Source organism: Neomonachus schauinslandi, unplaced genomic scaffold, assembly GCF_002201575.2.
Source record: "Neomonachus schauinslandi unplaced genomic scaffold, ASM220157v2 HiC_scaffold_265, whole genome shotgun sequence".
NCBI classification, from domain to species: Eukaryota; Metazoa; Chordata; class Mammalia; order Carnivora; family Phocidae; genus Neomonachus; species Neomonachus schauinslandi.
Window position 1 is genome coordinate 1283 of NW_025408966.1, and position 16421 is coordinate 17703.

Genomic DNA, 16421 nt, shown 5'->3' on the forward strand with positions numbered 1-16421 from the left:
AACATTCATGGATAAGTATGCTTTTTTTCTTCACCTTGGATACTGGTCTCTGGTTTATAGTAACTATTTAATAATAGATTATTATATAACATACTGAAAATAAATATTAATAACTTATGCATAAGAACTCATAATTTAGTTAATTAATTCTGCCATATGTGTCATAAAAATTTTCTTCATATTTTTTACCTGAGATTATAATTTAGTATGTTCTTAAACAATGTGAGGTTAGGACAAATGAGAGATCATAATTTATAGATTTGTTTATATGATAGAACATATTGTCTATTTAAACAATTATTACATATTTACTCTTGAAGAACCTGACTTACTCATTCTATACCTTCCGCAGATTTCAGAAACTCTTAAACGTGACAAGGAGAAAGGTAAGTGAATATGAAGGTGGAGAGCTTACTTTCCCTGGAAATTCAAAAACGAATCAAATTGAAATGGATAGTCAGATTAATATGCTAAAACAGAAGGTAATTTTTAATTAGTTTTGGGACTCCAAAATCATTTAATTTTGGGAAATAAGTCACTCAGTGCTTTGAGCAATGAAATGTTTTCTATTAATTTTATATACGTGCTACATTTTTTTTTTTTTGGTAACAGCTTTATTGAGATAAAATGAATGTAATATGCATATTCAAAGAGTACCACAATCAATTTTAGAACATTTTTGTCACCCTGTAAAGAAGGCCTGTACCTTTTACCTCTCACCCTATGCTAGTTTCCCCTTCCCTACTCTCCTTAGCCCTAGGGAACCACTACTTACTCTCTGTCTCTATAAATTTGCCTATTTTGGACATTTCATATCAATGGAATCACACAATATGTGGTCCTCTGTGACTGCCTTCTTTCATTTAGCATATTATTTTCAAGTTATACCTATTTTGTAGCATGTGTCAGTACTTTATTTCTTTTTATTGCTGAATAATATCCCACCATACAGACATACCACATTTTATTTATTCATTTATCAGTTGGTAGACCTTTAGATTGTTTTGCTTTTTGGCTGTTGTTAATAATGCTATTGTACACACACATGTACAAGTTTTTGTGTGAACATGTTTTCATTTCTCTTGGGTATATACTTACAAATGGAATTGCTGGGTCATATGGTAACTCTCTTTAACCTTTTCTTTTTCTTTTTTTTTTTTTAACCCTTTGAGGAACTGCCACACTGTTTTCCAACATGGCTGCACCATTTTACATTTTCGTCAGCAGTGTTTGAAGGTTCTCATTTTTCCTGATTTTTGCCAATGTTTGCCATTATCTGTTGTTTTTATTATAGCCATCCTAGTGGGTAGGAAACGGCATCTTGTGGGGTTTTTTGTTTGTTTGTTTAAAGTTTTAAAATTCTAGTTAGTTAACATATTGGTTTCAGGAGTAGACTTCAGTGATTCATCACCTACATACAACACCCAGTGCTCATCACAAGTACATCATTCATTTAGTCCACCCCCCATCCACCTCCACTACAGCAACACTTAGTTTTTTCTCTATAGTTAAGAGTCTTTTATGGTTTGCCTCCCTTTCTCTTCTTTTTTCCCCCCTTTCCCCTGTGTTCATCTGTTTTGTTTCTTAAATTACACATATGAGTAAAATCATAGGGTATTTGTTTTTCTCTGACTGACTTGTTTGGCGTAGCATAATACACTTGATGAGTTCCATCAATCTTGTGGCTTTGATTTGCATTTTTCTTAAAGCTAATGATGTTGAGGGGCACCTGGATGGCTCAATTAGTTAAGCGTCTGCCTTTGGCTCAGGTCATGACGCCAGGGTCCTGGGATTGAGCCCCACATCTGGCTCCCTGCTCAGTGGGTAGCCTGTTTCTCCCTCTCCCTCTGCAGCTCCCCCTGCTTGTGCTCTCTCTCTCTCTGTCAAATAAACAAATAAAATGTTAGAAAAAAAAACTAAACAAAAACTAATGATGTTGAGTATCTCATCTTTTTATGTGGTTATTACCCATTTCTATATCTTCCTTAAAGAATGAATCAATTCTTTTGACCATTTCTTTATTAGATTGTCCTTTCATTATTGTAAGAGTTATTTATATATATCCTAAATACAAATCCCTTATCAGATACAGGCTTTTCAAATATTTTCTCTTATTCAATAGCTTGCCTTTTCACTTTCTTGATGGTGACATTTGAAGCAAAGAAGTTTTTGATTTTGATGAAATATACTTAATCTGTTTTTTCTTTTGGTGTCCTAAGAAACTATTGCCAAATCCAGTCACAAATGATATGTTTTTTTCTTTTTCTTTTGTTTTTTAAAGATTTTTATTTATTTATTTGACAGAGAGACACAGTGAGAGAGGAAACAAGCAGGGGGAGCGGGAGAGGGAGAAGCAGGCTTCCCGCAGAGCAGGGAGCCCGATGCAGGGCTCGATCCCAGGACCCTGGGACCATGACCTGAGCCGAAGGCAGACGCTTAATGACTGAGCCACCCAGGCGCCCCATGATATGTTTTTTTCTAAGAGTTTTATAATTTTAGCTCTTATATTTGGAGTTAATTTTGTATATATGCTATGAGGTAGAGGTCTAATTTTATTACTTTGTCCCACTACCATTTGTTAAAAAGACTATTCTTATTCCATTTAATTGACACCCTTGTTGAAAATCAATTCACCATAACGTGACAGTTTATTTTTAGATTGTCAATTGTAATACATTTATCTATATGACTATCCTTATGTCACTGCCCAATCAAATTTTATGAGAATTCTTCCCTAGTCATCTTGTAAATTTACCACTCTCTTATGTACTAATAAAAGTGTAGTAGAACTTAACTTTACTCCTGTAGAAATTTTTTGCTTCTTGAAGGAGCCTTTTACCAGCTTATCCCTTGCTGACTCCATAATGTGATGAGAAGTCAGACTCAAAAAGATAGAGTCCTGTTTTTCTCCATTCATATCTTTTGTCTCTCACTCAGTGCCTCCCACATCCGTTTCCATCAAATCTTGGTCATAGGATCAGCTGTCTACTTGTTACCTCATTATGTTTTATTAACTTATTATAAAGCATAGACTCATCCATAAATTTCACCATCCAGGAAGGAAAAGATGAACTCTGGACTGTCAGCTTTCTTCTTTTGAAATCTTGGTAATCCATCATCTTGTAATTCACAATTATATACTATTTTCACCGGGTTCTTCTGTATAACACAGGTGCTGTTCCTGTTCTTGGCACAGATCCTACATTCTCAGAAAATACAGTTGTCTGTATTCCTCTTCTTTTACTTTAAATAGAAAGATATGTTCTTTAATAGCTCAATAAATAATTAATGGAATAAATGTTTCATTACATTATTTCAAGAATACAGCTGTAAAATATCAGGTAGTATTTAATTGAGTTATCAGAGACAAATAGTAGATTAGCAATTTGAATGCCATAAATTTTCAAAGCCAGTTTGTATGATATGGGAAAGCATTGTGATACAACATAAAGATGAGATGGTCTTACTTACCTCCCCACATAAACAAGCTTGGAGTAAGATAAAGGAGAAATTATATTTAATTAATTATTTTTTTACGATTTTATTTATTTGACAGAGAGAGACACAGTGAGAGAGGGAACACAAGCAGGGGTAGTGGGAGAGGGAGAAGCAGGCTTCCCGTGCAGCAGGGAGCCTGATGTGGGCTCGATCCCAGGACCCTGGGATCATGACCTGAGCCAAAGGCAGATGCTTAATGACTGAGCCACCCAGGCGCCACCTATATTTAATTTAAATAGTGCCAATGGACAGTACATTTGGTTTGCTACTGAAAAGATTAAAAATGATTCTATAATGTTCTCTTTATTTCCTCACTGATGAAAGCAGAATGAAGATTAAGTATTAGATTGATTAAAAAATACTCAAAGCTGGCTATTTCTTTTTTTTTTTAAAGATTTTATTTATTTATTTGAGAGAAAGAGAGACAGAGAGCATGAGACGGAAGAGGGTCAGAGGGAGAAGCAGACTCCCCGCCGAGCAGGGACCCCGATGCGGGACTCGATCCAGGGACTCCAGGATCATGACCTGAGCCGAAGGCAGTCGCTTAACCAACTGAGCCACCCAGGCACCCAAAGCTGGCTATTTCTTTTAGAATTTCAGTTAATGGAGATCAGGTAAAAGGTCCAATTTTGTTTATTAAACTATTCCCAGTTTTTCAGCTGTTATACTTGCAATCATATTGTCTTTCTGCTTGCTGGTCTTTCTTCTCCCCTAACTTGAGGGGAAAATCTATAGAGGCATTCCTGCCTAGTTGTAATAATTTGTAATTGAAGCGTATCTTAGAAAAATGTCTTAAGAGAAAGGAAGATGGTAGCAGAGTAAGAGGAGCCTAGGTTCACCTAATACCTGAAGACTGACAGAACAAACTCCACAACTAAAGAGAGGGAAGAGGACACATCGAAGAAGGTAGAAGTACAGAGATGTAGTTTAGGAGAGAAACAGATCGTGGCTGTTATAGAGGGGAGGGATTCATGGTCATAGAGAAGGGCAGGAGAGGAGTACATGGAAATGCACAAAGAGAACGTTTCCTCATACCCACTGGCTTGGAAGATGAGAGGGGCTGAATTTCATGACTTCTTACAACGAGGGGGGCCTAAAGCCTGGATTTCTAAAGGTCATCAGGCTTAGCTGGGATATAGCCTGTAGGGCACTGTGCTGCTCTTGGAGAGAAGGCAGGTAAACAACCCGGGAGCATACAGCATGGAAATAGTGATCTGAACAGTGCCTGGGGCATACAGTGGGGAGATTACTCACTCTTCTCAGAGCATGTCCCTGAGAGGCAGTGTTCACGGAGATTCTTCTCTAGGAACAAAGGAACCAGCTGGTGCCATTTCCCTCCACTGCCCCTCAGCACCAACACAGAGCCTCCTGTGGGAAGTGGGGCAGCTCTGACACTGGCTGCCTAATTTGCTTACACCAAACCGTCCCCTTGCACTCCAGTGGAACTGCCCTGATCAATCATTCTTGCCTCAGTTCCAGCACAGCAGGCCTTCCCCCCCGCCCCCAGAAGACCCCTGCCCACACCACGTCCCCTGAACAGATTCAGGAGGACCTCAGTTCCAGTGGAGGTGGTGACAGGTCTCATTTCACAAGCACACCAGAGCACACCAAATTTAAAAGTTGCTACATTCCAGCCAGGTACCAAACACTGCCCACAGCAGGTGGGGAGAGCCTCTGCAGATGACTGGCCTAAAGGATCGAGCAGCCAGAACACAACAGCAGAGTGCATGCAGCACACACTGTGGACACTACCCTAAGTGCCAGACCCTGGGCACTACATGACATCTTTTTCATAAGTCCATTACTTTCAGGAGCAGGTGACATAACTGGCTTTTCTAACACAGAGAAGCTGGTAGAGACATAGACAAAATGAGAAAACAGGAATTTATCTGAAATGAAAGAACAGGATAAGGCCATGGGGCCAGAGATTTAAGTGAGGCAGATATAAATATCATGCCTGATGGAGGATTTAAAGCAGTGATGATAAGGATACTCACTGGACTTGAGAAAAGAATGGAAGACATCAGTGAGACCCTTACAACAGAGATAAAAGAAAGAATCAGAGATGAAGAGTGCAATAAATGAGATTAGAATCATACCTGAGGCAATGAACAGCAGGCTGGAAGAAGCAGAAGAACAAATTAATCACCTAGAAGACAAAGTAATGGAAAGCAATAAAGCTGAAGAAGGGAGAGAAAGAAGAATTATGCAAAATGAGACAAGACCTCGGGAACTCAGTGACTCCATCAAAATTAATAACATTTGTAGTGTAGGAGTCCCAGTAGAAGAGAGAGAAAAGGGGTAAGAAAATTTATTTCAAGAAATAATAACAGAAAACTTCCCTAATCTGGGGAAAGCAACAGACATCAAGATCTAGCAGGCACGGAAAACTCCCATCAAAATCAACAAAAGCAGACCAACACCAAGATACATTATAATTAAATTTGCAAAGTCTACTGATAAAGAAAACATCTTAAAAGCAGGAAAACAAGTTAGTAACTTCCAGGGGAAACCCCTTAAGGCTGTCAGGAATATTTTCAACAGAAACTTTGCAAGCGAGATGGGAGTGGCATTATATATTCAACATGGTGAATGGGAAAAATCTATAACCATGAATACTCTATCCAGCAAGCCTATTACTCCGAATAGAAGGAGAGATAGAGTTTCCCAGACAAAAATTAAATGAGTTTGTGACCACTACACTAGCCCTGCAAGAAACATTAAAGGGGACTCTTTGAGTGGAAAAGAGAGACCAGAAGTGACAGTATAAAGGCAAGAAACACAAAAGTAACAAAAATGAACATTTATGTAAAAAATAATTTAAGGAACTCAGAAACAAAGGATATAAAATATACGTTATCTGAAGCATGGGGAGAAGAAGAGAAAAGAATTGGTTCAAACTTAAATGACCAGCAACTGAATATAGACTGCTATATGCAGAAGAGGCTATATACAAATTATATATCAAAAACCACCAATAGGGGTGCCTGGGTGGCTTAGTTGGTTAAGCATCTGACTCTTGATTTCAGCTCAAGTCATGATCTCAGGGTTGTGAGATTGAGCCCTGCATTGGGCTCCGTGCTGGGCATGGCATCTGCTTAAGATTCACTTTCCCTCTCCCTGCCGCGCTCGTGTTTTCTCTAAAAAGAAAAGAAAAGAAAAGAAAACCAGGAAACAAAACCACTAATAAACATGCAAAGAGAAAGAATCCAAATATATCACTAAAGAAAATCAGCAAAGCATCAAAGACACAAAAAAGGGTCGGAGAAAAATCTCCAGAAACAACCACAAAACAAGTAGTAAAATGATGAATACATATCTATCAATAATTACTTCGGATATAAATGGGCTAAATGGTCCAATCAAAAGACATAGGATGTATATGCTGCCTATAAGAGACTCATTTTTGACATAAGGATACCTGCAGATTGAAAGTGAGGGGATGGAGAAACATGTATCATGCAAATGGACATCAAAAGAAAGCCAGAATAGCAATAACTTATATTGGACAAAATAGAGTTTAAAACAAAGACTGTAACAAGAGACAAGGGCACTATATTGTAAGAAAGAGGACAATCTGACAGGAAGAAGATCAATTGTAAATATTTATGCACCCAACATGGGATCACCCAAATACATAAAACAATTAATGACAAACATAAAAGAACTAATTGATAATACAATAATACTATGGTACTGTATTTTTAATATATATATAGTTTTTTTTAATGGAATAAGTTGCTTTTATTCCTAATAGTAAAAGTATCCATGAACACAATGTACAGTTTGGATATTTTAGGAAGGAATAGAAATAATCAATAGTTGGGAACTTTAACACCCTACTTACATCAATGGACAAATCAACTAACAGAAAGTCAACAAGGAAACAATGTCTTTATATGACACACTGGATTAGATGGACTAAAGAGATATATTCAAAATATTCCACCCTTAAACAGCAGAATACACATTCTGAAACATTCTCTAGAATATATTACATATTAGGCCACAAAACAGGCCTTAATAGATACAAAAAAAGATTGAAGTCATACCATGTACCTTTTCTGACCACAATAATATAAAACTAGAAGTCAGCCACAAGAAACAATCTGAAAGACCACAAATACATGTTGGTTAAGTAACATTCTACTAAACAATGAATGGACCAACCAGGAAATAAAAGGAGAAATTTAAAAATACATGGAAACAAATGAAAATGAAACACATTCGCCAAAACTTTTGAGATACAGCAAAAGTGGTCCTAAGAGGGAAGTATATAGCAATACAGGCCTAGCTCGAGAAGCAAGAAAAATCTCAAACTACCTTACACCTAAAGAAGCTAGAAAAAGAATAATAAATGAAGCGTAGAGTCAGCAGAAGGAAGGAAATAGTAAAAATTAGAGCAGAAATAGGGGCACCAGGCTCAGTTGGTTAAGCAGCTAACTCTTGATTTCCGCTCAGGTCATGATCTCAAGGTCCTGGGATTGAGCACTGCTTCAGGCTCCATGCTCAGTGGGGAGTCTACTTGAGGATTCCCTCACTCCCTCTCCATTTGCCCCTTTCCCCACTCTCTCTCTCTCTCTCTTTCTCTCTCTCTCAAATAAACAAATCCTTTAAAAAAATACAGCAGAAATAAATAGTATAGAACTTAAAAAAGATAAAACTAGAAGAGATTAATGAAACCAGTTGCTGGTTCTTTGGAAAAATTAATAAAACTGACCAGGCTCTAGCCAGAGTTACAGAAAGAAAAGAGAAAGGACCCAAGTAAATAAAATCACAAATGAGAGAGGAGAAATAACACCACCACAGAAATGCAAACAGTTATGAGAGAATATTATGAAAAAGTATATGCCAACAAATAGACAATCTAGAAGAAATGGATAAATTCTTAGAAACATACAAATTACCAAAACTGAAACAGGAGGGAATAGAAAATTTGAACAGACCGATAACCCACAAAGAAATTGAATCAGTAATCAAAAAACTCTGAACAAACCCAAGTCCGGGACCAGACGGCTTCAGAGGCAAATTCTACCAAGCACTTAAAGGAAGAGTTAGTACCTGTTCTTCTCAAACTGTCCCCCCCCCAAAAAAAAAAAACAGAAAAGGAAGGAAAACTTCCAAATTCATTTTATGTGGCCAGTATTACCCTGATACCAAAACCAGATAAAGACACCACAAAGAGAACTAGGCCAGTATCTCTGGTGAACCTAGATGCAAAAATCCTCAACAAAATACTAGCAGACTGAATCCAATAATACATTAAAAAAATCATCACCATGATCAAATGGGATTTATTCCTGGGTTGTAGGGGTGGTTCAATATCTGCAAATCAATCAATGTGATACACCACATTAATAAAAGAAAGGAGAAGAATCATCTGATCATTTCAATAGATGCAGAAAAAGCATTTGACGAAGTACAACGTCCATTCACGATAAAAACCCTCAACAAAGTAGGTTTAGAAGGAACATCCTGCAACATAATAAAGGTCATATATAAAAAATGCATAGGTAATGTCATCCTAAATGGGGGGAAATGGAGAGAAAAACTACTTAGATCTTGCTTCTAGTTATGTGCTGCTTCTCATTAGCACTGTTTGTCATTAATAAATTAATCTTGACATTTTACTTCCCACTTTAATGGAGACCAGTTTCTACTGTATAAGTTATGTATCTTATTAACTCTTTTTATCACCAATTTATCTGTTTATCTTTTTTGTTTTTTTCTTAACAAACTCCCCAAAGTTTAGTGGCTTAAATAAATAACATTTATTTTGTTCACAAATCTGTTAGGAAAAGTGTGGCCAGGACAGCTTGTTTCTGTTCCCCTAGCTTCAGGTGGGGCAGCTGAAAGGTTTGGGGATGGAAGTGTTTGAAGATTTGTTCCATCACTTCTGGTGTTGTTGATGCTGGCTGTTGACTAGGACTATAGCTAAGGCAGGCAGCTGAAACACCTAGACTCTCTTTGTGGCCTGAGCTTCCTCACAAGTTGGAGGGTGAAATTCCAAGTATGCTGCCTGAGATACAGAGTGAGGCAGAAGCCCTATTACCTTTGTAACCTAGCTTTGGAATACACACAGCATCCCATTCACCATATTCTGTTTGTTAGGAGATAAGTCACTAAGATTGGCCCACGGTCTTTTTATTTATTTATTTTTAATAGAATGAATATTTAAAAACCTATGGACACATTTAAAAACCAGCATATTTTTTTATTCATGAAAAGTACACTCACCTCCTCCCACAAATCTCAATTAGCATGGCATTAGGTTCAGGCTTGATCCAAGATCTTACCATTTTAATCAGGTGCAGTGGAGATAAGATGTCTGAAGTATAGTCCCTTGAGTTCAAGTCCACTCAATATGAAGACTTGAGAATTAAAGTGACAGTTCTCTACCACTCAAAATGCAGGATGCTGGTAACCTGCTAAGGACTCTCCCATTCAGAAAGAAGATGGGAAGCACGCTAGTCCATAGCAGTTTTGAAATATAGCCTGAAGCATGCTGTCAGTTCTTTAGTTAGGACTTAGTCCTAACCATGGGAATACTTCTCCATGGCTCTTTGCTTTACTCTTTGAGCTCTTGGTTCTGTCCTTTTCATAAGGAATGACCTGTGTTTTTAGCTGTTTTTCAGCCTGCTTCCTCCCTGTGGGACTTCTAAGACCCAAAGGCCTATTTTCAGCTTGTACTATCTTGGTCTCTTTTAGTCCAGGCTCGCAAACAGTGTTTTTGCTCCTCTAATTCTCTTCACTTTTTTTTTTTTTTGAAGATTTTATTTATTTGACAGAGAGCTAGAGAGCACAAGTAGGCAGAGAGGCAGGCAGAGGGAGAGGGAGAGGCAGTTTCCCTGCCGAGCAGGGAGCCTGATGCGGGACTCGATCCCAGGACTCTGAAATCTTGACCTCAGCTGAAGACAGCCGCTTAACCGACTGAGCCACCCAGGTGCCCCTATAATTCTCTTCACTTTTTGAGTTTTCTGTGAATATTATTGGAGCTCATGCCATTAGAAAAGCCATTCTCCTGGGTCTTTTTGAGATAAGCTTTTCACCTCAGGTTTCCTGTGAACCTCATTTTGACAATGCCTTTAAAATTCTTATACTCTTAAGATCCTTAAAGAAATTGGAGGCACACGTTAAATCCTTCCGAGGTCTTACTAAAGGGTTTCATATTCTTGGCTTCATCCATAGACCATGTTTTCCTCAATTTGCTCTCAACCCAGAAGCCATTTATTATTTGGCAATTCAGCATGTGGAGAGGCTGTAAATGAGAAACATATTTGAACCCAGTAAATCCCAGTTCCTTCATATTGAATAGAGTTTCTTTAGCTTATCTCCCCTATGAGTTTCCTTTCAAGTGGTTTGTGGCATGAGTTCCTTTCCCTCTAGTGTCATTTTCTTCACTTGTCTAGAAACCTTTGCTGTAAGCCTCTTCAAGGGCCATCAGGTTTCCACTAACAGTCTCTTGGAATCCCTTTTGGTTTTCATTCTTACTCTTCTTTACATCCTTTCAGGTTCCACCTACCTCCTGGTTCAAAGGAGGTTTATTTTTAGTTTGTTTTGTTTTTAATGGCAGCACCCCATTTTTAATATCAGTATCTGTGCCAGTTATTTATTGCTGCATACTAAACCATCTCAAAACCTAGTGGCTCAAAACAGCATTTATCTTGTTCACACATCTTTAGACAAGGCTGAGTAAGGTCAACTCATTTCTTCTTCATTTGGCGTCACCTGTGATGACTGGAAGCTGGGAACTAAAATCATCTAAAACCTTATTCTTGTTCATGCACATGTTTGGCTGTTGAGGCTGCCTTTTGACTAGGATGTTAGCTGGGGTAGTCTCAGCTGCAGTATCTGCATGAGGACTCACTAGGTGGCCTGGGCTTTCCCACAACAGCTGGATTCTAAGGGTGAGCTTCCCTAGAAAAAGTCAGATGGAGGCTATCTCACATTTTGTAACCTAGCCTTAAAAGTCACACAGCAGTTCTGCCATATTCTATTCACTAGAAACCAGTTACTAAAGCCAGCACATATTAAGGGGGATGGGGGATTGTCATGGGAGAAGTGTCAAAGAATTTATAAAACCACCACATCCACTCACCTTGTCTTACCAATCATATCTAAAGGAAAGAAGTTCTTCCCAATTCAGCATCACTGAAACTCCAGCAAGTTTTTTGGTTGTTTTTGTCTTATTTTGTGGGACATAACAAAGGATTATAATACTGTTGAATTAAGGTTTTTTGTTTCATTTTGTTTTGTTTTGGTCCAAAAATGTATGGATCATCTCACTAAATTTTTTTACTGAGAGATGCGATTTCTCAACCTTGCAAATCATTTCTTCTCAGAATGCAATTCACATTAGTGTAAAACATTTGTAATTCAGAAAAAGGCTTATGGCATTGAAATCAGTCTTTATAGATTCATTAATTAGAGTTTTATTTTCAAAGTCTTATTTTGGTAAGCATTTATTTGCTCAGACCTACATAAGTCAATATGATATTCCTAAAACTTCTTTAAAAATTATGGAGTACCAGGGCACCTGGGTGGCACAGTCAGTTAAGTGTCTGCCTTTGGCTCGGGTCGTGATCCTGGCATGCTGGGATTGAGCCCCACGCTGGCCTCCCTGCTCAGTGGGGAGTCTGCTTTTCCCACCCCCTGCTCTTGCACTCTTGCTCTCTTGCTCTCTCTCCCTCTCAAATAAATAAAATCTTTTAAAAAATTATGGAGTGTTAAGATGAGGGAAGGGTTAAGAGACTTCCTACTAAGAGATGACTTACAGTTACTTTATGGAGGAAAGATCTGAAACAATCATAAAAAAATAAAAGTATAAATATGTGGCAAAGAGAACAATAGCAGAGATCTCTTTTAGTAACTACTAGTGGTTTTAATTTTGTTCTTGATTTTCTGAGTTATTTGAGGTTCCACATTCCAAGACTCTACTTACAATATAGATAACATTTTGTTGAAAATGAATTTATTTTAAAATTTGAGCACCTGGCTGGCTCTGTCTGTAGAGCGTGTGACTCTTGATCTTGGGCGTTGTGAGTTCGAGCCCCGTGTTGGGTGTAGAGACTTAAAAATAAAATCTTTAAAAAAAAACTTGGTCATAGTTTTGCATTAGACTATTTTCACTCTACTTCCAAACTGTATTATTTTATTCATGCAGGTTGATGATCTTACAGCAAAACTGGAAACTGCATCTTCAAAATGTCTATACCTGGATGCAAACAACCAGCTTCTTACCCAGGAGTTAACATCTATGAAGGAAATGCAGAAGAAGTATGAAAAACTAGAGAAGAATAAAAAGAAGTTGGAACAACTAGTAAACCTCAGAAGTCATGTAGAATTCAGTATGGTAGAATACAGTAAAATAGAACAATATAAATGGGAGCTTGAAGAAAGAACAAGATTGAATATAACAGAAAAATTAGAAGAAGCCAATCTGTTTTTCCAGGTTAATTTATTGATCTGTAGTATGTTTTAATCATTTCACTGCAAGTTACATTTTGGTTATATGCATTGTATAGTTTTCCTCTACTTCCTTTATAGCAATTTGGTAAATTTTGGAAGCATTTGTTCCTTCTCTTTAAAAATTTCAGTTTTCATCATTATTCTCACTAAATTGATTTTTCAGAATGATTCACAGTAGAGAATCATTTTATTTTTTAAGATCAGTTGGTATAAAACAAGACTATTGACAGGAAAAGAAAAGATGGTGTTTTAAAAATTTTAACCATGGGGTGCCTGGGTGGCTCAGTTGGTGGAGCAGCTCAGGCTCGTGAAATCAAGCCCAGCATGAAGCCTACTTAAAAAAAAAAAAATTGTACCATACTTGGATTATTTTTTTTAAGATATTTATTTATTTATTTAGAAAGCACGGGTGAGGGGATGCACAGAGGGAGAGAAAGAATCCCAGGCAGACTCCATGCTAAGTATGACCCAGGGCTTTATCTCAGGACACTGAGATCATGATTGAGCAGAAACCCAGAGTCGGGCGCTCAACCGACTAAGCCAGGCAGGCACCCCCTGTACTTGGATTATTCTTAAGTTGTATTGTTCACTTTTTAAATTTTTTAAATGACTATTATTCTCTGAATTATCAGATTGCATGAGTTCTAATATAAGAATGATTGAACTTTATCATTCAGATTTAATTCAGTTGACATTGATGATAAATATTTTATACTTCAGCTTTTTTTTCACATTTACAATTGCTCTCTGAATCATTGACTCAAAACTAAAGGAAAGAAATATACTATAATTACCCAGATTATAACTTATTTTAAAAGTATGCTTTTAATTTGCTTTAGACACAAGTAGCATCTCAAGAAAGCTTAGGACAGATAAGAGAAACTAATAATGCTTTAATAAGAAATCAAATGGAACTCAGAATTGAAGACCTGGAATTTGAACTATCCAGAATGAAAAGTTCTCAAGATTTTTATAAAACAGAATTGGAAAAATACAAGCAACTCTACCTAGAAGAATTAAAAGTTCGAACGTCATTGACAAATGAACTGAACAAGTAAGTTAAAACAGAATCATAGAAAATAGATTTAGCTTGTTAACTTGTCTCTAAAGCATAATTTTTATGGAACCAGGTTCATGAGATGAGTAGGAAGTGAAAGCCAATTAGATAGTTTAATTTTGGAATATGATGTTTGTAAAAGAACTTACCTTTGAAATGTTAGTCCAACACAGTTTGCATTTCTCCTCCTTCTTTTGGTTTTACGTGATTTTATTTTTTTCCCCTTAATATTTTCAGTTAATCTGATCTCCTAGTCTTTAAGCTAATGGTTAGAAGCTTTATAATTTAGACAACATGTTATTATAAAATTGTTTGTCAGAATTGCCCTATATAGAAATGAGCTTATTAATATTAGTTTATTTTTGGAAGAGTGCATCTTTAACCCAAACTGCACATCCTGGCAGCTTGGTAAATTTACTTTTTTGATTGTGATTTTTGTTATTATTACCAAATAGAGGGTGCTTTGAAACAAACTGTTCTTTGTAGTTTTTCTACCTTACATAAAAGTATACATATGAAATACAAAAAGATTCCCCTAGGGGCAAAAGGCAGTATAATTCCCAAAGTGGCTAAAAATAGCACCATGGTGGACATGAGGAGGGGCTGGGTGAAAGACAGAAAGGGTAGATTCCACCTCCAGTACCCTGGTAACTGTGTTATAACCTAATTGGCTCTGGAGCTGTTTTATTTCTTTCTGATCACAACTCTGCCATCTAGCAATTGTTGGTCTAAATTATTCCTCAGTGCCAAGTGTTCAATTTCTCTGAGGTAATGAGTGAAATGTACAAGAGTGGTGAAAGCCAATGCTTGAAAATGTCTTTGAGGGATGGTTTATTTTTATTTTTATTTTAAACATTTTATGTATTTATTTGACAGAGAGCGAGCGAGTGAGCTCAAGCAGGGGGAGCGGCAGGCAGAGGTTGAGGGAAAAGCAGGAGCTCGATTCCAGGACTCTGGGGTCATGACCTGAGCCGAAGGCAGATGGTTAACTGACTGAGCACCCAGCCCCCGGGGATGGTTTTATATTTTTATATCTCTAAACTGGTTTACTAAATAGAAGTATATGTAATGGCATCCTGGTTTACTAAATATAAGTATGTGTAATGGCATCCTCAAGAATCTTGTAAGTCCAGCCATTCCAGAAGGCAGCAGGTATTACCTGTTAAGCCATGTGCATCACTCATAGCCATTTCTCTCCCTCCTTAATTTGAATTACTTGTTAGTTAGGAATCTCTAGAAATATATGTACTTCTTTAGAACAATTTTAAACCTATCATTATATATTGTAGGTCTGCTCTGTCACACTTTCAGTGTTAAAACACTGTTTAATGACACATTCTGTTTACTATTATGGAAACTTTAAAAAAATGCAAGTCATTTAGGAATGATTTGGGGAGAAATGAAATACTAAGCATTGTGTTTTGTAATCTTAACAGGACTAATGAGAAGCTGGCAGAGACCAGTACCAAACTTCTGGTGGAGACACAGCAAAAAAAGTCTTTGATTAATACTATTGCTATGAGCCCTGTCCTAGAATTGCCTTCTGTTAGAAATATGAATAATAGTTCACTGTTGAATACATATGTTGCTCCAAGAGAAAACCTAGTCATTCCTACCTCAAGCTCATGGCCTACAAAGAATGGCATTGAGACTTTCTTGACCAAGGTTAGTTATCTTTTTTTCCTTGGGTTTCAGATTTCTGATATAATTTTTGTTTTTAATTTGGTGAAATTCTGAGTTGCTTAACTAACACACACTAAGTAAAAGTCATAATTATATGTGCTAATAAAGAAATGAGATGGAAATTTTATGATTTTTTTTTAGTTCTTGGAGCTCTTACTTTCAAGAGATACCTATTATTAACTTTATTTAGTAGATATAACTAAACTGAAATATTTTACTATTTTTTAAAGATTTTATTTATTTTATTTCATTTTATTTTTTGAAGATTTTATTTATTTATTTGACAGAGACACAGTGAGAGAGGGAACACAAGCAGGAGCAGTGGGAGAGGGAGAAGCAGGCTTCCCTCCAAGCAGGGAGCCTGATGCGGGGCTTGATCCCAGGACCCTGGGATCACGACCTGAGCCAAAGGCAGACGCTTAATGACTGAGCCACCCAGGTGCCCCTAAAGATTTTTTTATTTTAGAGAGAGAGAGTGCACAAGAGGGAGAGAGAGCATGCAACTTTCAAGCAGACTCCCCACTGAGCGTGGAACCCTACTTAGGGCCCAGTCTCATGACCTCTTTTCTTTCATGAGAGTACATTTTTAATCGCTTTCTTACTTACAGCATTTTTTTTTTTTACTTATAACACTTCTATTTCACGTTTTACAAAATGTCTTGAGCAGTTGTAGAGCATTTTCTAAATAGCTAAATCAAGCAAATATTTGATTTTT

The 16421-nt window shown here is 37.1% G+C and overlaps 1 protein-coding gene across 1 annotated transcript; it reads left to right on the forward strand.

Moving 5' to 3' along the window:
- Positions 1 to 403: 403 nt before the first annotated feature.
- LOC123323707 (ankyrin repeat domain-containing protein 26-like) lies at positions 404 to 15816 on the forward strand. The gene is made up of 4 exons (XM_044912176.1): positions 404 to 482; positions 12662 to 12949; positions 13806 to 14020; positions 15460 to 15816. Exons 1-4 carry the CDS (start codon positions 450 to 452, stop codon positions 15758 to 15760), a joined length of 837 nt encoding a protein of 278 aa, XP_044768111.1. The 5' UTR covers positions 404 to 449; the 3' UTR covers positions 15761 to 15816.
- The last annotated feature ends 605 nt before the right edge of the window (positions 15817 to 16421 follow it).